The sequence below is a fragment of the Ascidiella aspersa genome, chromosome 5 (assembly GCF_963924565.1).
Source record: "Ascidiella aspersa chromosome 5, kaAscAspe10.2, whole genome shotgun sequence".
Classification (NCBI taxonomy): Eukaryota; Metazoa; Chordata; class Ascidiacea; order Phlebobranchia; family Ascidiidae; genus Ascidiella; species Ascidiella aspersa.
Window position 1 is genome coordinate 25,675,423 of NC_139451.1, and position 23,254 is coordinate 25,698,676.

Below are 23,254 nucleotides of genomic sequence, written 5' to 3' on the forward strand. Positions count from 1 at the left end.
CATCCAAACAACGTCTAGCCCAGCTGATTTAAGGTAACACATAACCTCGCACATTCAATTTTATCGTCAACTGAACGATTCGCTGATAGTAGGTACATCATAATAGATGCTTTATAATGTCACAAGAGACACCATGAAACACGCTATGTAATCGAATAATAAAGCATAACTAAAGACAATAATGATGACAAATAAGTAGGGCGATTATTTTTTTGACTAGTCAAAAAAAGTCAAAATTTTGTCAAAATTTACATGTTAGGTCAGAATTATTTTAAGTCAAAATCGAATAAAAATGCACATAAATCGTTACAAAATTAAAAAAAGTATAGTCGGCTTTTTGAAATTGTCATTCAATTTTTTTTTAATTTGTTTACAATTTATCAAAAAAAAAAATAGTTTTTATTTATATTCAATGACATTTTAACTGTGTTATATCTTGAATAGAGCAATATAGGCTATGGCATACGCGAGCCGGCAGAATTAACAACCCAGGCCGCTTGGGATTTGCAATTATCCAATTTCCTATTCCAATAACTAGGTCTTTGTTAATTTTCTGCAATTAGTTTTACGTTGCATTTCAGGTTTTAACTGTTTACTTGCTTTATTTGGCTTTATTATAGTTGATTGTCTTTTTGAATTGACAAAAATATCAACAAAGTATTTTATGGAGTTTTGCATAAACCCGAAAATTAAAGCTGATTTGTGTAGGAAATCACGTGGTTGAAAGGACTGACACCAACCAGATTTTGTCGTTACCACAAAATATTGTGGCAATATTTTTTTTAAGACTAAATTCCTTTATAATTTTCCATTATGTTTTACCATCGCAAACGGAACGTTTTGCAGTTTTTGTGTAATGATTTTTTTCAGTTTAAATTCAAAACTTTGATTCTTCCTAATCCTTGCGAATACGTTCTCATGGTAGTGTAGCAATCAACAAATGTTGTGGTGTAATAGCAAGTGCGTCGAAGCTTGCGGTTTCAATTAAGTGTAATGCATTTCGTATAGTATGTTACACTATTCTTTACATGCTTTTTTCAGGGGGTAGTCGGGTCGGCAATTTGCTAAAACCCCTTTGGTTTGGGCTTATCTTTGTCCTGTTGTTTGGCATTTTTATTTTTAGCGAAAAGACATTTAAACGGGGCAATAAATAATAATGGGGTTTTGTTTTGGCGATGCCATGTTCCCCTGTCAGTTTGCGTTGGAGGTTCCTATAGAATCACATCAACTGCTGTTTGTACGCGACTACAAACATAAATTAGATTACGTCACGAGGGGTTTTTCTGGCCGCCCTGCTCGGTCAGGCATCAGTTTCACCATAATGCAAAGAGAATTTTAGCCCGCAACAGAGCAGTAGAAAGTCCCCCATACTTGGTACGGTTTTAAGGTCGAGCAGTCGTGCGCGCCCGACTGTGACATAGCGGATGAACGACGCTGATGAATTGTATTTTTACTTTAAAGATGTTTTTTCCTAAAATCCAATAAACTGTACAGCGGTAGTCGCACATCTGCGACTTGGCATATTATGCTGAAATTATTTTTACTTTAAAAAGACTTAAAAACCATCTTTTACTTAAACAAATTCATTTTTCACAAAACATTTTCACATAATAAGAAACATAATATGCTGATATTACATATGAAAAAAAAGATTTTACATTTGAAGATCCTTTTCCACTTATTGCTTTAATTAAATATACCATATAAATCGGGCAAAACAGCATATGTCCCGAAAATAAATTTTCGACCCATATAATAAAAGGGCATACGTTTATGGAATCCAAAACCGTCGGCAACGGGTTTCTGCTTGTCGATCACTGTTCCGCTGACGCGTATATAAAACTCAAAGTTTGAAAAAGTTTGAAAAGCCCGAGTAAAACCAGGAACTAATATTTTTTAAAGGAATTTATATTTATGATTTATTAGAATTAAGGAAGTGATTATGCCAAAAAATTCTTATACTGGATTACTCGGGATTTTAAACTTTGAGTTTTATTGCCAAATTCAATAACGTACGAATGTAATTTAGTCAAGTTCGTTACTGGATTCATTCACAACTGACATGACATAAAACAGAATATGCAATACGCACCCTTTCTCTGAATAGGCCTGGACAATTTCACTGTCTGCGAAATATGTTCAACCTACAGCCCTACACTGTTAAAGACTTGTTACTGAACGTTCGTAAACGCTCCGATTGCTGATAAGGGCGCCTAACAATTATGAAATACAAGTCTTTGTGTTTGTCTTCCTTACTCGTGTTTAATCGAGATTTATGCATATAAAAATGACAAACATCTATGAAAACGCCTTTTATCTAAACAAAAAAAAACAAAAAAACACCAGCTATACATTATAAACTTACTGAGTAAAGAGTAGGGTTGAAATTCAAGGTAAAATAAACGGCAAAAAAATAACAAATATATATCAAGCATATTTCAAACTAGGAAATGGGCTGACGGCAAATCACGACTAAACAAAATTAAAGGCCAAAAGGGTAAACTTTTTGTCTAAGCAAAAGACGAGCTGAACTTAACGCAATAAACCAGTGGCCATCAAACGCAACTTTTAAATTGCATTTTGTAACCTATTTTGACTATAAAAAATATTTTGACAAACGTTCTAAGTTTGACAAAATGTCTACTAATTTTAATGAACCAACACTAACCTATAGTTTTAAGAAAATCACACGAACGCTTAGGCCGGAGGTTGTTAACCTTTTGTTGGTTGCGACTCCTTTCCACCAATTTAAAATAAATGAAAAGTATAAAAAACAAATGATAAAAACAATCACAGTCCATTAACTTTTAATGGACGTACGCAGGTTTTTTTTAAGGTTTGGTTTGGGTGACCGCTAAGTAGTTTTAAGAGACCGCAAGTGTTTCATTTAAATACCAAAAAGTTTTAAGTCCAAATTTGGGAAACCGCTGGAGAAATTTGGGGGACCGTTTCGCCATCCCTGTATAGTCCATTGTGATATAGTTGTTTTAGCGCAAAATCGTGGTGCGCCTCAACGCTATTTCAGCAATAAAAACAATGGGCAAATTAAACGCAAATAAGGTTGTTTTTTGTCGTTTTAATTTGAAAACATAAATGCTCACTTTTTACGCTACAATTTAAAAAATAAACACATTTCCAAACTAAATTTTTACCCGTTAACGTTTATCGGAGTTTCTAAACGATTTTTCTTCACAAATTAACGAGCTAAAGCACTGTTTGATGTTATTAAGGGTACTTTTGCATGACGTCACGTTAAGACGAATTTCGTAAGCACATTTCAACATAAATTTGTGTTTGCACGTTTTGACACTTTTTGACGTCGCATTAATTTGTTTCATGGCCCCCCATACAGAAATCCTGGATCAGTCCCTTTCAAAAGATCATGAAAAGCACAAATCTGCAAATAACTAATACTGAGACACTAAGTTAAAACAGAGCTTTCAAGGAAAGATCCCTGCTACTTTTTACGATGTTGTCCTGTCGTCCCTACTTTATTATTTTGTCATTATTTTGAGTTTGTCCAGCACGAAACTATGTTATGTTGTTTTATTATCTACTTTTAGGACTTGTTGCAGCAAAACAAGCTCAAGGTTCTCTTTGAAAGAAAGTTGTAAAAAATTTATTTAGGCTACTCAACATTCAGTTTTAAACCGATCAATGCAACAATGGTTACCGACTTCTGCAAAAAGGCGTATGAAATATTTTGTAAACGAGCTGCTCGGGACAATACGTTAGATGTTTTCGGTTCCACTAAACGTATTAAGAGCTCAAAATACAACTTTACCTCGTTTCAGACTTATGTGGAACTAATTAACAGTCGCGCAAAAAATATACATAATATGCATTTCTTTTTGAGGTAGTTTGTTCGTGAAGGATCTTTTTCGTCAGCGTTTCAGCTCAGTTTGGGCGAAATACTGAAAAGAAATATTTTACTGTTATTGTTTCATTGAACTTTCTGTGTGCAGATTCATAAGGGGTTTATGCCAATTCGGGTTATCAATTAGGATATTCTGCCTCAGTACGATTGACATAGTTTTCATTATAATTGTTAAAGCCAAGTAATGCATCGTCACTATGCTAAGTTTGATGCTTATTTTAAAATTTAGTAACATTTACACGAACAATGACGTGGATGTTTACTCATTCGAGTCACGCGATTAGAATACATCTTCAATCTCTAAAGTTTAATGCGCCAAGCTTGCCCTGTATTATTTATTAACTTACAAGCAAATATTATTTTGTTGGACTATTTTGGAAGCTTTTCATATTTTTCGAGTTTGAGATAATTAGTACATCAAACAGAGATATGGTACTGTGGATCCTCTTCAATGAGGTTGCTTGTACTAACAGATTAAGCAAGCATTGGCGTGTGGTTGTTTCTCGACTCGTTCCCTTCTGAGCCTGCCAAGCTCAGTTGGTAGAGTCCCGGCTTGACCGGAGGTCGTGAGTTCGAACCTCACTGCAGGCTATAGTTGTTTTTCTAGTCTGCTCTGCTTGCATCATTGATCAACAGATTCGGTGAGTCTGCGATGGCTTTCGGTATACATCAAACCGCTTACTCTTTTCTCTGCCGCCAAGAAAGCAAAGAACCGCTCCAAGGACCCCGAGTATCCCTGCAATCCAGGCCAAGATGTAGCTATAACCGAAGCCGAAGCCAAGAGCCCGAAGAGCTATACCGCGTGGGGTATAAAGAATGCAGGCGAGTAGACCAAAGATGGCTGCAAATGCATATGACACACACTGAAAATATTAAATCCGCATACTGTTACTGCTACGTCAAAATATTAAAGGCAAGTATTTTTGAAGCTCACTGACTCGAAATTCCTGACTACTTTTTCGGTTAATAGGAAGATTTCCAGCCATATAAGCCTTACCAATACTATACTTTACCCTTACTTTATTTTTGTTCTTTTATTTTTTAAGACCACTTAAATGAAAAAAACAGGAATAAGTTAGAAATCGTTCGCCGTCATAATAATTATAAGCGAACTTCATATTTAAACGTATAATTTTATCACCAAAAGAGAAGAAACAGTTTTATTGTCTATATTTTTTGCCTATTTTAACTAAGTAAATGCAAAAAAATTTAGGATGTCTTAGGCCAGTTTGAAAACATTGTTTTAGCCCAAAGGCGTCGTGCTTTCTATCGGCCTTAAAGTATGAACGTCACATTTAGACGAAACTTCGTGACGTTACGTTATGACGTAACTTCGTGACATCATCCGAAAAATATTGTGATGATGCCCCCCAAACAAAATTCCTAGATCCGCACCTGCCAGTGTATTCCTCAGTAATACGTTCAGTGCTACACAACTTTAAGGGCCAAACTAGTTACCGGCAACCAGCACCATTATGCTTGAAGACTTCAAATGCCATTTATCTTTGGTCACAAAAGCGAACGTCATCCAGCCAATAGCACCAAGGTAAAGGATCCACGATAGTATCATGAAAACGAGGGTTGCGGCTTCAAGGGGTTCCAGATTGGCTAGAAACAAAATTTTAATATAACGTTAATTTATACAGAATAGTAGCTAAAGAATTAACATTCGAAGCATAAATTCTCTAAAGTCCTTAACGTTTCCCAGATGTGTGTTCCCACGTTCAGATTTGGACAACTAGATGAATTTCAGTTTTTCTAAATTAGATTAGAATTAGATCATTTTGTTTTCTTAAATTAGATTAGAACTAGATCTTTTTCGTTTTGTTTAAACAGATTAGAATTAGAATTACCGATTTCTTAACAACCACAATCTAAACTAGAATTTGAACTAAAATTCTAAATTATCACAATCAATTCCATTTAATTTGCGATATATTTTTATAAAAATGTGAATTGATCAAAACGTTAGAGAACGAGAGTGGACAAACCTATGCATTAATTTTTAAGATGACGCTAGATTTTTAAGATGACACTATGCATAGATTTTTAAAATGACACTAGGTTAATTAGGAAAACTAAAGTTCACTACTAAATGAGTGTGTTTTAATTGATTAAACCATTGGTTCTCCATCGGGGTGCCGCGGCACTCTAGGGTTAAGCCATGGTACCATTTTTAACCCTTAAGGGTGCCGAAATATATTATAAATACTTTAGGATTCCAATTTTTGATTTTTGGTAAGTTTTTATTACAACTTTTTGTGTACGGTAGGCTACAAGTGCAAAAATAAAAATATTTTTTTGAACCTTGTTGCACAGTTAATGTACTGTTTTAATCTCCTTAATTGTAACGTTACAGTTAACCACTCAGCAATAATACTCGAGCAAGGGTGCCGCGAACTTTTTATAGTTTCTGTAGATTGCCGCAAGCCAAAAAAGGTTGCGAAACACTGGACTAAAAAGTAAAAACTATCTCGATAATTATGTGTTTCATGGTAGGCTATTGAAATTTATAATTTTTCTAAAAAAATATTATAAGAAGCTCCACATTTAAAGATTTGGCTTAATTTAAACATGTTTTAGGTTGCCCTTTTCAGAAGTGACATACGAAAACTCGTTTTTTAATACCTGTGTCGGTGACACACGCCTGATCCACAGGACAAGTTTGAATCAGGCCTTTCCAGCTGATTCTAGAGTTGATCGCCCAAGCTGGAGTAAAGTTTGCCACGATGCAAAGCACGAAAGCAAGTGAGGTGAGGACACAGCCGGTAATGGCGAATCCAAGCTGCATATTTTCCCAACAACTCACAATCCTATTGGAAGCTGACACTCCTTAAGCAGTTGTATTTTTAGCTTAGTTTTCTTGGCAGCTAAAATATCGCAACTGTATTATCTGTTAACATATAGTTGCTAAAACTGCATTTTTTGTGGCTTATTTAATAACTTAATAATACTATACTAGTTAGTCCTGATACAAACATAAGTTTCCCATTTTTTATAAACTGTGAATCCAGTTTATCTACTCATAACAATCAACACGGAATAATTTTCAAGAGCAGTACTTTTTCATTTTATAATTATGCCTTTACGTACATTCGCTTGTCACTATTCGTTCAATCTTATAAAACTAACGCATTTGCTTTACGCAAAGGTTGAAACTTACAAGGATAGAAAACCTCAATTTACGGCTTATGCGAACCACACTAACATAGCTATACTTTATAATATTCCCGAATAGTCATCGAGTCTCGAGATAAACAAGGCTCGGGGATGAAACTGGATCTTTTTAATGACGCGATTACTTTCGCAAAGCTTTGTCATCAAAACTCAGTCAACAGACGCGAACGGGCCAGCCATTGTTTGAGTGGTTTGTTTTTGGGCTGGAGAAAGAAGACTCTGCGACGGTGTAGTATAGAGCGACATATTCTTTTGCAAGTGCGTGGTGAGATATGAGCCGCCCAATGCGTCCTATATGAAACGCGACACGGGCGGGAGCTCAAATTTTTCTTTTCAGCATAAAAGAACGTCATTCTAGAAGTTCATAAAAAGCCAAGCATAACGATTTTCTCGTAGCTTGAAGTGTTCATAAAAACAGCATGATGTAGTGAGTATTTAATCCCGACCTTTGCCGACTGGCTTATAACGTGAACCCAAGTTTAAAGCAAGAGTTTTACCTAACTTTACAATTGTCTCGTTCTTCATGGCTTGCAAAGTAGCAAAACCCAACGAACACTTCATTGAAAAGTGAAGCGAAATTCTACAGTTCTGGCAGGGACTGCGGAATGTGGCGTTTTCTTGTGCAGCAGCAAACTCTGAACCGGCAATGTCGTAACTGTGCCATAGAATAGGCTATATTATTCTCTAAACACGTATTGTGAGAAGAAGAACATATAATATAACATAGAGTGGGTTGCTGAATATTCAGTTATTCACCTTATTTGTGCTACGTAGAATGCAGGGCTGTGGACTACAAGCTTTGACTCGGTTTGCTAGGCTAAAGTTGTTCTCGATAGGGATGTCGATAATATTGGATCGAAACCAATACCCGATGCCAAGTGGGAGTAGCAGTACTCGTTCGATACTACGGTATAGTAAGGCTTAAAGTTTCTTTATATTTCCTTTATTCGACAGTTTCCCGGCCAGGTATACCAAGATATTTAGCTTTGTTGTTTCGTGCAGACAACTCCACATTCCAAGTGAGTGCAGTGACTGAATGTGGATGCAGCCTGTGCACTCACCAGAGCATTTCGGTTTCCGGAAGGTAAGTCATTTAGAAATAGTTACTTTTTTCCTCCAATTTCTGGAGATCCCGTTAAAAACGAATGAAGATTATGCCAAGTTAAAAAGTATTGCAATTCTTTGCGTTACAACCATGTTTTGCAATCAACCGTAATTTTCTACTTGGAAAAGTATTTTCCAGCGAAAACAATAGCCTACATTTAATCGGAGGTGAAAAGGCTTCATAAGGCAAAAGCAAATTCAGCCCAATACCCTGAAAATTATTGCCAATGTACGTACCTCTTTAATCACCTTTGCTTTTGTTTACAGTGGTGACGTCATATGGTATCGGACCGGTGACACTTTCTCCAAGATATCGGGTATCGAAATATAAAGTATCGGACATCCCTATAGTTTCAGTTGTTTTAAATCGACTTCTTAATCATGGTTCTGGCACAAATTATGTTAACGCGATAAATCGCAAAGCTCACAAATCTTGAAGCTAGAGCAGAGATGCGTATATTAGTTATTTATAAACATTTGGACAGAGCGAATTAGACGTGCTGAATTCCAAGTCTTGCGTGTCTTACAACGAGCACGGCACAGTTCGCAGAACACAATCGCCGTTTCTTGAGCAGTGGCGTACAACTCGGGTGCATTGAAGGCAAATAAATATGTAAAAAAAATACATGAAAACATCACAGCCTAGTTTATACGTCAAATGGGAGGAATTGAATTTATACGTCAATTCTTCGACTGAAACAATTCTAAAGGGGGCCATCAAGCTATCCAATCGGGTTAATTACTCTATGTTGAACGATGCGGTGTACCCCAAGACCAGGGGCGGGCAACATACGGCCCGCGACGGGACTTTGGGCGACCCGAAGACAGTTTCCATAGTCTTACCGAAACGGTCCCCCAAATTTCTCCAGCGGTTTCCCAAATTTTGGACTTGCAACTTTTTGGTATTTAAATGAAACACTTGCGGTCTCTTAAAACTACTTAGCGGTCACCCAAACCAAACCTTAAAAAAACCCTGTGCAGTACTATCGTGTTTGAGTGCTAGAACTGAAGCGCTTTGTGTATACATCGCGGTGCGATAAAAGCTTTATTAGTTAGATTGGCTAGCTACTTTGAACTAAAACCAGAATATTTCTTTATTATTTCCACCACTGGTTTTCAAACTGGGCCACATTAGAAAGTTGACATAGTGCTACGCGAACAAACTTTGATATATTAGATTGGACATCCTGTGCACAATTGTTGGTTTGCATTTTTTTGCACGCGATGTTCATTTTCTTCCAATTTCCCTTGTTTGAAAAGCGCCTGGACCCGCCATAGTTTCAAGCAACAAAAAGGAGTCCGTCAGGTAAAAAAGTGTGACAACAATTCCTTTAGGATATTTTTCGCACGATCTATATAGCTTATCGATAACAGTCCTTAGTATGCTGTAACTTGTAACTCATCTATCACAAATACACATAAGTCGATTAAGTGACGGTAATGACGTTTCAAAAAGCGGGAAGTCAAACGTTTTTTCTGAGAAAGTAAATTATAATTACCTTTTTTTTTCGTTTGTGTTTTAGTTACAGTGCTTGTGAGTTAGGCAGTGCACAAACTGTGTAGAATGGTGGCTTATGATCGAGTTTTCTCTTTCGTTTTATTGCCGTGTCTTATAACGTATTTAAGAAATTGCAGTTAAAAATATACCAAATTATAAAAACCAAACAAACTTCAAATTTGCTCAGTCTAAAACTAATCACTGGATCAAGCAAAGAATCTTAAGTTTTCAAAATTTTCTAATTAGTTTTAAGAGAAATACTTCATGGACAGTTCCGTGACAAGCTATTTGCAAAAATTTTGATCGAACAAAACGGTATAACAACCTTAAATTACCAAAAAGGCCTTTACAAAGAGTTTTCCGTTCGTACAATGCAACAATACGCAACAAAAATGACTTCTGTAGAGCGACTGTCGGCTATGATAAAATTATAGTATCCAGATTTCCGAAAATCCTCGTCTCGATGACTTGGACCACTATGGCAAAGGAATAAGTTTATTAGTATGAGTGGAGAGAAAGTTTTTTTCCTGTTGTCCATTTATTTTGTTCTCTATATCGCCGGTCTCTTTTTTGTCGCGGTGTATGCCCTTAAATCTGTAAAACATGTTGAATGCGAATAACTATAATAATACACGCACTACATATTTTGGCAGCGTGGTAATGATTTAGACAATGACTTGACTATAGTGCACTAAAGTTACTGTTTATAAATGACTTGAATTAATCTTTTGGGCAAAATGACTGGAATTGACTTAAGACTTGCTTGTTATATTATGTTGTCACTTTAAAATACTTAATTTATATGACAAGGAAGTGACTTGAAGTTGACTTGTTCTAATTATGACTTGAATGGACTTGACTTGCGCAAATGATGACTTGGACTGGGACTTCACTTGTTGTTTATTAAAAAAGACTTGACTTGGACTTAAGTTATTATACAAATTACTTGACTGGGACTTAAGTAAGTTCAAAATGACTTGTTTTTAAAACTGCTAAGGATGTACCGGGCACACAGGTTAAATAGCAATGATTTTATATTGTTATTATTGTCAAAACAAAGCAACGTCATTGTCAACACAAGCTAAAGCTAACAGAATAGCATCTTAATATATAATTTTAAAACTGTTTAAATCTGTTAAATAACCCATACTATAGGGCCAAGCTGTGTTCAATTGTCCAGCGACTTTACCCTATGTAGGCCTACTTATGAAACAGCAAATTTAACTGTCCCAAGTCAGGTTTTCAATTAGTTTTTAAAGCACTACAAGGCAACGCAAATAGTGAATTAACAGCAAGTTTCGCTTTTGGATAATTTCCGCAATTTCCTTCACAACTGATGAGTAACGGATTGAGTGCCGAGCTCGAAATGAGACTGCAAAATCAGACTCCCAACCAGACTTGAACAACTCTAGATTTATTTTAAATTCCATTATTTCCCAAATTGGATTAGAATTAGAATAACCTAATTATTCGAAACCAAAATTTAAACTAGAATTATGTAATTATTTACAATCAATTTGATTTAAATCGCAATTCATTCGTATAAGAATGAGATGGTAAAAAGTTGTGTGCTATTTTTTTTTTTATAAAAATGCTTATCAGATAAAGCTAGAATTATCTAGTCGTCCAAGTCTGCACCAATCAGTTCAATATTGCTTGAAACAACCTTTTAAACAGTGAATCGCGATTGAGATGTGGCTTTTAAACCATCGCAACCCGGGATTTCGCTTAACTAGCTAGACGCCTAACACAGGCCAAATCGTATGAAAGAAATTAAGCCAAAAAGCAACTATCACTTATTTGCGCAGCATATTTCAACCACTGTCCTGCAAGTCGTGACATCTCGCATCTAAAGCAACGCAGAGCGCTATGGGCTCCGGGCATACCGACGGCAATCACGCAGCGCTACCACTCAAATAAAAGCCGCCGAAAAAATACCAAGACATTTTTACTGTCACCTGCGAATAACACGAATTGAACGATAACAAATAAATTTAGTCTGAGAGATGAGCCGCAGGGCTTCGGTAGTTTTCGATGCAAAATAATTCCGAAGCCGGAACGACACAACTTCTTAGTTACCGCATTGGTAACTCTGAAATTTAAATAAATCAAGTTTTTAAGCCTGTGTATAGATTCGTTCGGCATTTTCTTTTTTTAGAAGAATAGGTTTATATAGGCCTTACAAAGCAAATACAGAAAGTTACACTATGAAGTTAAAAAGATTTTCCAACAACATTATTTGCTTCGTGATAGGTTTCTGCTTCGTCTATTTTACAGAGGTAAGGCAGTTGTAAACAAAGTTGAATGTTTTTTATGAACCTCAAACTATTATTTGCAAGAGACTGAATAGTGTGTGACAACCATCGTATACTTGTGCGTATGCAAACGCTACAACAGGCTAAGCCGCGTCCGAACGTTCTGCGAAGAAAGCCAATTACATCATTATAGGCGTAAATAAGCAATGTTTCTAGAACAGGCGACAATATCCTAGTTTTCTTTATCTATCGATGTAGTATTTTTTGACAGAAAATCAAGAGTTATTGAAAACTTTTAAAATGATACCTACTTCTGTTTGGACTTTGATATTATTACTATGTCTTACTATACAACTTCCAACCATTGTGTTCCCAAGTATATGCAGTAAAGTTGCGTTGCGTTCATAGTTCCGCGACATACTTAAATCTTTTGAGGCAGGCGAACATTATGAGAATCGCTAAATTAGCCCGAACAATTTTTGCTTTACCCCAGATTGCATGCGGCGCCTTTGGCAGAAGTGCAATAACCACGATCGAGCGTCGTTTTCATGTCACTATGCAGCACATTTCCTACCTCGCCTTGGCTTATCAAGTCCCAAATCTCTTCTGTTTGGTTTTGATGGGATACCTCGGACAGACGCACAACAGGTGAACGTAAAACTAAAGCTCGTGTACGAATTTGTAGGAATATTGAATGGTAATGATGGGCTTAAATAGGGTCCAGGGATTTTGGTGGAAAACCTTAAAAATGCCTTTACAGAAAATATAACAAAGTTATCATTCGCTCCAAAACCGGAAGGCCATGACTCTCGACATACGTAAATTTTTTAAAATAAGTTTACATTTTTTCGTGCAAATTAAACTTTGGTGTTCTACAGGTTAACTTGCATTTTGAAATAAATAGGTTAATTTGCATTTTGATATGAATCACGATAGTTTTAATTCAACGTTTTATGAAACTGCTAGGAAATAAACAAAATTTTTAAAACATATTTTTGCTTTGCGGTTTTGTGCCAATTTCAACCTTTTGCGTGACTGTGCTTGATTTGGGTAATGTACTTGTTAGTATTTTATACTTTGTTAACATTGCTTTTGACTTTACACATCTTCTTGTGAAACGGTGTTGTCACGTGTTATTGAATTTTTAACCAACGTTCGAGTCTTAAAACCCTGTGAAAAAATGTTTTTCGTAACACATTTTTTTATTCTCCAAACTATTTATAGTAAGTTCCTCTGTATAACAACCATGCGTTGGGTTTCAGCGTACTTTGTAATAAAAAAACCGGGCCTGATAACCAGCTTAGCACCGTTAAAACAGCGCAGTTGCATTTCGCCAAAACAACGCCTTTATATGATGATTCCTTGTGTAATGGACAACAACTAAATCTAGTGATAGTTAATTTTATATCCGAGTAGGGCACAAGGCATACGGCAAGTAGAAAATCTGAAGTAAAATAAAATAAATATTCAGAACTATTAGTATACACGCAAACATGGTTCCATTAACATTATAAGCCTTTGCCGCCCGAGAAAATTAAGTTTCTCGATTTTTATGCCTTAACATTTTGAGTTGTGCTTTTCCGTAATCACTAATACATTTTTTATATGTTGCTGCCAGGAAGTTACGACGACACCCTAAGGCAATTATCCGGCTCCGTTATTTTTAGTTATGACACGATCTACACACAGTTTAACCATGTGGTCCTGCAGATAATCCTCTATTTCGTGAAATTACTCACATGAAAGGATAAACTGTATAATGTAAACCTGTAACGCATAATAAAATACGCTGCAAATTTTGCAAAAAAATCTAGTCAACAAGAAAACATTATGTCGCGGGTAAATACTGAGCGCATTCTGTATAATCTTTCATACTTCATTTTAAAATTGCTATGAAAATACTACATTTATTACCTGGCTTTTTGAAATAGTGTCAATAGCTTTTGTCAAGGCTTTTTTTTATCAAAGCTGTTTTTTTACAATAAAATGTTTAATATCGCTTCATCCATATTTCAGGCCTCGCATCATTTGCGTTTGTATGATCATACTTTCCGTAGCTTTTTTTATGAACACTCTGCCCCATTTACTGAGCGAACCGTACAACTACCTGGCTGTTGGCTTGGAATCCGACAACCGGGAGAACACAAGTCAACTATGCGCGTGAGAAACTTTTAGATCTAAAAGGCGTAATTTAACACTTAAATTAAATTTATCTTTGAGAATTTGCCTCTAAAAATAAGTTCTTCTGGTATTTATTTGTTTATCGACGTTTTGCGACCTATCCATGATGCCCTCAGGGTAGCTATGTCTGGTAGAAACAGTATATTTATTGCCTATACTATGTATAACGGTTATGAAATAATAGCGTAATATTTACTTGGTATAACAAAATATTTTTCTTGTAGACTGATGGATTTAAAGCTGGATATCAGTTTCGTTTTATTTAGGTGCGAAATATGTCTGTTAGGTCATTTCATTTATTCGTTTAATCTCTGGATGTTGTTTTAAACAACGTATAGCACTGACGGCGACAAGCACATTTCTTTTAATTCAACGGAAATATAAACGAGAAAAGTTTCTTGTCATGTCGACATCAATTATTCGTTCAGAACGCGGAACTCAAGTTCGATAAGAGATGACTTCAAAACTTTCCGAAACGAAACAGGAAGTTTGCGCGTTCAAAACTCAAACATGACTCCGCTTTTTTGGTTTCTTGTGGTTGGTTCAAGTTTAACCGGGATAGGAGCTTCTTCTTTTTATCCTCTCGGCTTTACGTACGTGGATGACCATTCGTCAGAACACAAAAGTGCGCTGTACATCGGTGAGACAAAGTGTCTGTATTTCAAGTTTACGACCATATATGTGTAATTGCTAGAAAATGAATGTATGTCAAAGCCAGATAGATCGAATAAATTAACATCATCCTAAAACAACTTTATATTTATAATATTTTTGCATATATGTAACATCGTTTTAAAACGTAGAACTAATCACACTTTTTATATACTTGTCGGAATAGAAAATTTTGAAACGTAAATTACAACGAAACAATTCGAGCCACAGTAGTATGCATGTTCGAGAAAAGCAGTTTTGTGCTTTAAACATTTCACGGAGATTGCGGAAACGAATGTTTTTTTATGCGTCATATAAGAGCATATCCAGCAAGAGAAAATATGACTTGACTACTGATACGTTAGCTCCTGAGGAATTCCTCTACAGTGGGGAATTCGGGAGTTTAAGAGGGGAATTTAAAATTTCAGCCCCGCCCCAAAAAATATAAAACAATTAGTCGGGGGTGAAATATTAATTCAATTTATGAGCAGAGTCCACTTGAAAATTTAGATGAAATCTAAACAGTGCAGGCACTTAAAAATAGAGTTAGCTCAACCAGGCAACATATCAATAGATAGAAATCGCTCTTCTGGTGTAAACGAAGTATAAACCGACGTTTCGGCATCAGATACCAGCTGACCTTATCAGGGTTAATAATTAAAACGAGAACGCGTTAGCCATCTTATATACTGAGAAGTAAAAAAATGAAAAACATAGATTAAAAGTGCAGGAACTTGTTTGGATACTTCCATATGCATTTAATGGGTTCATACGGTGTTTTTTTAAAACGTTTTATTCGGTTAACCTGTCTAAAATAACGGTTGCAATCACTTAAATTACGACACTCGTATTATAATTTGACCCCAAAACTATTTCACATTAAGTAATGCCTTCAAGTAATTAACGTATGGTAAGAGCATTGAAATTCCATACCAGTTTGTCCGACACGTTATAAATTTACGCACAAATGTTATAAATTACGCATAATTAGTGGCGGGGAATAAAGGGGCAACATCATCTCATTAGGCCAACGGCTAATTTTTCCCTCATACAAACTTATTCAAGATAATGTCGATCTACTCGACCTTTCGGGCTTGCAATTTATTATCAAGCTACATTACAGATCCGTGCATAGTGTACTTATGCAGTTTTGTTTTTAGCAATCATCAACACGATGGGTTTTATTGGCAATGCGTGTGGTTACGCCCTGGGTGGTGGGTTCCTGAAACTTTGGGTCGATATCGACAGGACGGAAACAGGTAAATGGACTTTTGACAATTAATGACAGCTTTAGGTACATTTGAGATTGTTTAATAGACTTTCATTTAACTAGTGCAAATTTTAATTAAAATGGTCGCCACATAGAATAAAATTCGAAATCAATTCTCATATATTGGCATTTTGTCAACAATCTTGAGTATTTTTTTTTTAAATACGTTTATTAGATTGCGTTTAAAAACAGGCTTGCAGGTCCAAAACCTCAATTTTTGAAAACATGTAACCTTTCTAAATTAGAAACTGTTCAAAAAAGTCCTGTTATTGCACCAATAGCATGATAGAAGCTAAAATAAACAAAGTATAAGCGAAGTAAGTACTGCTACCATTTTGGTAATTAATTAAAATTTTATCTAAACTGATTTAAATAAGAATTACAATATAACGATTTACGTTCGAAAAGCAAATAGATGTTAAACCAGTGAAGCGAAGTTAGTTACTTCAGATTTTCATTAAAAACCAAAACCAAAATACAACTATAACCTTAGCTAATTAAAGACGAAGTAACAATTTTGATTAAGCGAAAATCGATATTCTACCGGAGGACCCTCGTTGGATAGGAGCATGGTGGCTTGGTTTCGTTGTGTTCGGAGTGCTTGCTTTGTTCGGAGCACTTGTGATGTTTGCCTTCCCGAAAGAAATGGAGGGAAAACACGGAAGAAAAACGAAAAGTGATCATGAGCTCACAGCTGTCAATGATTATGACAAGAGCGCAGAAGTAAGTTCTGGAATGAAATATTGTTGCAGGGAACTGCAGGGTAACCTTCATTGTTAGCTGGTAGCGTTCATTGTTAACTGGTAGCCTTCATTGTTAGCTGGTAGCGTTCATTGTTGGCTGGTAACCTTGATTGTTAGCTGGTGGCCTTCATTGTTTGACGACACTAGATTTTGTGAGTTACAAACTGATTCCCATCTGTTCGCATAAGCCAGTGGTTTAGCCAACGCTAAAATCTCTAGTTAAATAATTATAACCCTTAAATCGAAATGGCAAACTAACTGGGATAGGCCGTTTATAGAGTTTTTTTTTTACTCGAGACTATATTTTGACATCAATTGCAAACCAGTAAGCTAACTTTGACAGATCAACTTTACATGCTACGCATTGAATAAAAATCAGTTCTTATTACGTTGAAAGCATTTAAAGCAGAAACACATCACAACTATAATCAAATATAAAATAAAAATGTATTAATGCTTTCTTCTCAACCAACCCATATTACATTAAGTTTTCAATAAAAATAATTTTCTAGCTGGATGAACACAGCAATGATCGTAAGAAGATAGTGCTGGCCGAAAACGATAATTCGTCACGAAGTTGGAAGGGTAACGTTTAAAATGTTAGCACAACTGTAAACATTGGTTTTAATTAATCGTTTTTTGTGTAGAACCACTCATTGCTTGCAAAAGAATGTTCCAAAACCCTATCTACGTGTTTTCTCTACTCAGTGGATTATTTTGCATGTCCGTTCAGGTTTCGATTGTCAAGCTATATCCGAAATACTTGGAAGTTGTTTTTGGTATCAGCGCTTCACAAACAAGTTATGTATTTGGTAAGAACGAAGTTTAAGTTGCTTTAATTTAAAAGAAGTAAATCACTTGTTTTTAATTGTGTTCGTGGCGCCTGGGGTTTGTAATGAATTTTGAAGGGCTTAGACTAGACTAAAGCAATATTTCAAAAATTCATTGGCAAATAAATGGTATTACCGGAGGCACATCCCTTTATTTAAGCAATATTACATCTTTTGACGAATTTTGCAGTATGCAGTTGGTGTAATTTGTGTGAGTACTCGATTAAATATTAAAGTAACGAACGAAGGTGTCTCCACTATTGCAATAAAAATAAGCTAACTGACTGGTTAAAGAGTTGGCAATACTGATACAAACATTTTATCTCGAATGTTTAATATCACAACTTCTGGTAATGACAAATCTTTGTGATGCCCACTTAAAAAATCAGAACAAAAAATGTTGCATCGGGATACTGTTTGGATGGGTCCTGAAGCCCGAAATACGGTAACCCTACTCGCTCCGCCCACCGACGAAGGCTTTAACTCTTTAACTCTTTTTACTCAGGTGTAGCCGTGTTTCCCGCCACCGCAATCGCCACAATCCTGAGCGGTGTGATCATGAAAAGGATGAAGCTCGATCGTAGAGGCGCCCTTATGATGTGCAACATCTCTACCGTGGTGTGCTGCGCCACCTTCGTAGCTCTATACCATGTCGGCTGCGACACAATCGACATTCGAGGGGTAACGTTGCCGTACAGTGGAGCAGTGAACAGGTAAAATTACTTCTCTCTGTTTTTGAATTGTTTTTGCCTGGAAGGACTTATCTAGCTTCAAATTATGCTACCCCTTTAATTTGTTAAAACGTTTGACCCTTAAAGTTCAAGAGATTGGTACGAGGCATTCTTGTTGGTTGTCTATAGCTCCGCACTTGTTGAATGTGTACTTTGAAGGTTACGTTTTGCGTTAGTTTTACCATTGACATATCGAAAGAAAACACACGAACCATTTTTATAAATGAAACAATTCGTGTAAAATTGGTGAAGTCTTTTTGGCGTCCCCTTAAACTCACTGCAACCCCCCTCTTGGGAATCCCTGGTCTAAGACAATGTTATCGCTAGTTTCAGCTTGCAATAAACAAGACTGAACAAGGCGACGCGAACGCGGGGTAGTCGTTTCGCGTAAAAAGGACTTAGGTAAGTAATAATTTTAGAAATTACAGCACTATAACCCTGCAAACAATTAATTTATTGACTAACAACTACCCCTTTATTAATTACAATGCTATAGCCTGTTAACAATTAGTTTATTGAATAAACACCATTAGAATCGTGGATTAACTTTGATTCAAATATACAAAGCTTAATGTGTTTGCCTTTTCGCCGTAAAATACACCGCTTTATATCAATGTCAAATTTTGTTCCTAAAACGGTCAAGTTATCCCTAAATGGGGGTAATTATCGCACTGAACTGGGCGTGAATTTAGTAAACGAGGAAGCTATTGGTAAACGAAGGAGAAAGAGGCCCTTTCTGCAATTTTGTTTTTATTTTAACCAACGTTTCGGCTATACCTATACAGGAGGCCTTAATCGGGGATGCCACATTACACCACGCAAAGAGAAATGTTGGATAATATAAAGAAATTGCCGGAAGAGCTCCATTTTAGCATACTATGCCTTTAAACAACATATTTAAGAAGATCTCCTTGTTGAGGAGTTCCTCTTTGACCTAAGGTAGACTACACCCGGGATTCAGTAACGTGTTGTCCTAACTTCAGAGAAACTTCTGCATCGTGCAACCAAGCTTGCGGATGTGAGGTTGGGTCTTATTCCCCGGTATGTGGAAGCGATGCGACAACTTATCTGTCTCCATGCCACGCCGGTTGCACATCAACGTCGCGCAATAGAAATGACACCGGAAATGCAGTAAGCTTGTGTTTGGGACTATTTTTCCTGTAGTTTTCGCCTGCTGATCCTTATTTAATACAGTTGTAAGACAGAGGCGGTTGTAGCATCAGGCACCTCACTGGCCATGAAGTAGGGTTATCAGTATTTAACGTTACCCTTACACCAATACTATTTAGTATTATTGAATATTTTAAATCCAATAGCCCAGGCCTTGAAGTATACATTTGCGTTATTTTACAGAATTATTTAATTTAAATTCTTTAAGGATTTTGCTGAGTTTTCAATATATATGATAATGATACTATTTAGCGTCAACTCATTATCGTATGGTACTAGAATAATCGATTAGGACAATTTCTTTTGCGATTACCCGATTTGGCCAGTCGCTGATTTTATGTGTGTATACACAACAGTAAAAAATGGTAACTACAAAATTCACTTTCACGGGATTTTCAATTTTCACGAGATTTTTACTTGTCCAAAAGCACTATTTATTCACTGTAATCTACTTTTGTAATTCTGTTGGTGTGAATCTACAGTAACTATATACTGTTGTTATCCTGCCAAGGTCTACCACATGTGCGCCTGTATAAACGGAAGCGGAACCACTCAAGAAGGCGTCTGTGAAAAGTCGCGCTGTACTTATTACTTTCTCCTTGTTGTCCTGCTTAACACCGTCGGTCTGGTGTTTGGCGCCATTATTACCACCCCGTTCTTCATGGTCGTTTTAAGGTATGTAAAGTTTAAGGATAATTATGGTAATTAAGAAGAACGATAAGTCTTGCTAAAACTGTTTTCGCAATGGTTTATTAGTTAACTCGAGCATAAACTACTGAAAATGAAGTTTTAGCGGTTGATATTTCTCAGCACCTTGTAAAACAGTTTTAAGTTTCTATAGTTTTCATGAGACAGTAGTTTGTAAAAAAGGCGTGTAATCTTCTAATATCTATCACTAGAATACTCAAAACGACTGGGTAGTTTTTTGTTAGAATGTTTAGTGATACGCTAAAAAATAAAAAAATGCGGTCGTTAACATCATAATAACTTTTTTTTTACAGTACGCTAATAATAACATTAAATTATTTCCGAAATCAAGGCTCCCAACACAAAAATTCATAAAACTCCCAACACGAAAATCAAACATTTTGTTACCTATATAGTAAATCGGGCATTCACAGCAATATAGAAACCAACAAGTAAAACGTTCCAAAGGGTGTCTGGAGGGTAAAGGAATTTGTACTTTCCAGTGTAAGAGGTTTTAGTAATAAAAGCGCATAAAGAACCTTTTTGTTAATGTGAAAGCGCATAAAGAAAATTTCTATAAAATTTAGCTCCGATTAGGACCCGCTAAACTTTCCCGGTAAAGCGCTATTAATGACCATATATTTTGGGATCAAAAAGCAAACATGCCACAGGCCGGATAAATTAAACTGGTGGTCAATAACCATAGAAGTGTTCAGGTTTAATTAGGAAGTATGATAAAAATTTAGTTGGGTTTTTTTTTTCGCAGGAGTGTGCCACCCAGGGATAAATCACTTGCTGTCGGTGTAACCTCCCTTTTGGTTCGGGCGGCTGGCTTCATTCCATCGCAACTTATATTTGCAGCCGTGATCGACAGCACCTGTCTCTATTGGAGCGACGCCTCCGAAGGGGCCGGCTATTGTAAGGTAAGGTTTAAAAGATTAAGAAGCGCACCGCGTCAAACGAAAATCAGTCAGCAACGTGGTAAAACTTGTAATGTAATAGGTTTAAAATAAAGATCTCGTTTAACCTTATGCTATTAAAAAATTGGTAACATGTCAGAGTTTGGATGCAGGTAGTTTACTATTAAAATAAATATAACTTTGTATGTATTTAGGTAATTCAAGTACCATAAAACCGTATTTTTCAGGGCATTTATAACACAGCTTTATATAATAAACATGTAAAACATACTGCTAAAAACAATTGTTTTGAGAAAAAAATATTGGAATAAGGGGATAAATTTTATCTCAGAGTAAATTTAGGAAGTTTAAAAACGTATAATGGTGGATTTTGTAATAACAATCGTTTCGGTTGTCGCTTCAACCATCATCAGTGTGTGAAGCGTTAATTAAAAAACTAGAGGGCAACCAAATAACTGATAACGCCGTGTAGAAAAGCCTCACAACGACCTAATCTAAATTCCCTGCTTTTTTGTGCCCAACAACATATACAAGTGACTTTTTATACATTATAGGTCTTAAGGCAACTTAAGATTCGAAAAGCCATCCTAACTCGGACTTTTTGATGTGTTTCAGATCTACAACAACACTCTGTTGCGCCACCGTGTGTTCGGAGTGGCGCTTGTAATGCAATTTGCTGCACTGGTCGCCGTTATCGCTGCACAAGTGTTCGAAAGAAGAGAAAAGACGAGGATACTCGATCAAGCTAGGTTGGAGATGAAAGTCAAGCAGACAGAGCAGACGTTTTCGCTTCTTAGCAGGCAAAAAAGCAGGGAATGAAAAGCGTAAAATGACCGCTGATTAGTACAGAATGGATTGTTCGTATTGAACCCCTTTCGCACAACAGTGCTTCATTGGTTTGTGGATGTCCGATAACATCGGATAGGGCCGATACCTGTGTTTTGTGTTTTAGTTTTCACAGATCTACTGATTCGATATTAAAAAGATAATATATTTATATGTTAAAATATAAAGCCGTATTGTTAGAAACTAATATATTCGTATAGGTAGCTAAATTCTTAATGTTCACCCGCTTAATGCCGTAAAAATTCGCCTTTTAAAAATTTAGCTATCTTTACAACAAACCTGACCAAATGTGAAATTTTGTCGACTGCGACTCTTCAGCCTGTATTTTACTCATTTACGTAACTAATTTAAGTTGGATATACGGCAATCCACTCATAAAAACGTGTCATTTAATTCATCCACCCAGAATACAAGGTTGGAAAATGTTCAACCATATATTCTGTTCCAGCTTTACAATTTTCGTCCCGGTTTCTATGTATTAGAAAGCGTCTACCTGCTACCCTGTTATATTGTAAAATTTGAGTTATTTATTCTGTGCCTGCGCACTTTACTTCTTGGTAACCTTTGCATTTAAGTACCGTTGTTTATAACGCAAAAAGTGCAACGTGTCTAACTTACGATATTTATTTTAAAGTAGCATCGATTACGCTCACTTAAATTCTGTCATTTTGCCAGAGTCAGGGGTGTTTCTGACATTAACCTTTGTTCATTGTGTTCCTAATTTTAATTTAAATTATTTAATGCCCACCTATAGTATTATGCTGTATACCCTTACGTTCCAATGCCATGTTGCATATACGTTTTTTTTTGTTGACTGCCGTATTGAAATTAATTTTATTTGTTGACTATACGTATATACATCAATGTTTTTGCCTTCACGTTTTAAATCCTTGTTGTTGGTTGTTATATACCTTAATTTGATTATATTCAAAGTGTTTAGTCTCGTTAAATAAAACCCGAAGTGCATATGGTCGTCTTTTTATGGAAAATTACCTTTAAAAAAATATATATGTATATATTCCACAATACTTCTAAGGGGCAATATTTTGTACTTTTAGGACGATTTTCTGATTTTTTTCGGTCAAAAAATATCCCCCGGAGAAACACACAATAAGACCTACAAGGCCACCATACCTAAAGCAGAATAATCTATAATACCATAGCAGTAACATCAACGACCTAATAAAGCCAAATTCGCAGTAATATCCACGATAGAACAATATCTAAACTCAATCGTCTGAATATGACTTAAACCTGTTGAAATAAGTTATAAAATTATCGAAAATGCGCCGCATCGGATTGTTTGCCCCTGTT

The 23,254-nt window shown here is 36.0% G+C and overlaps 2 protein-coding genes across 2 annotated transcripts; one reads left to right on the forward strand and one right to left on the reverse strand.

Moving 5' to 3' along the window:
* Positions 1–1,726: 1,726 nt before the first annotated feature.
* Positions 1,727–6,827, reverse strand: LOC146145621 (uncharacterized). Its single transcript, XM_083389799.1, has 4 exons — positions 6,506–6,827; positions 5,336–5,485; positions 4,560–4,718; positions 1,727–3,914 (listed from the first exon to the last, which is right to left on the reverse strand). The coding sequence occupies exons 1-4, from the start codon at positions 6,666–6,668 to the stop codon at positions 3,898–3,900; spliced, it is 489 nt and encodes a 162-aa protein (XP_083245925.1). The 5' UTR covers positions 6,669–6,827; the 3' UTR covers positions 1,727–3,897.
* A 5,036-nt stretch (positions 6,828–11,863) lies between these two features.
* On the forward strand, positions 11,864–21,913 carry LOC146145622 (solute carrier organic anion transporter family member 3A1-like). The gene is made up of 11 exons (XM_083390628.1): positions 11,864–11,935; positions 12,405–12,559; positions 13,928–14,071; positions 14,521–14,732; positions 15,904–16,002; positions 16,540–16,736; positions 17,269–17,341; positions 18,092–18,267; positions 19,999–20,162; positions 20,941–21,097; positions 21,710–21,913. The coding sequence occupies exons 1-11, from the start codon at positions 11,864–11,866 to the stop codon at positions 21,911–21,913; spliced, it is 1,653 nt and encodes a 550-aa protein (XP_083246754.1).
* The last annotated feature ends 1,341 nt before the right edge of the window (positions 21,914–23,254 follow it).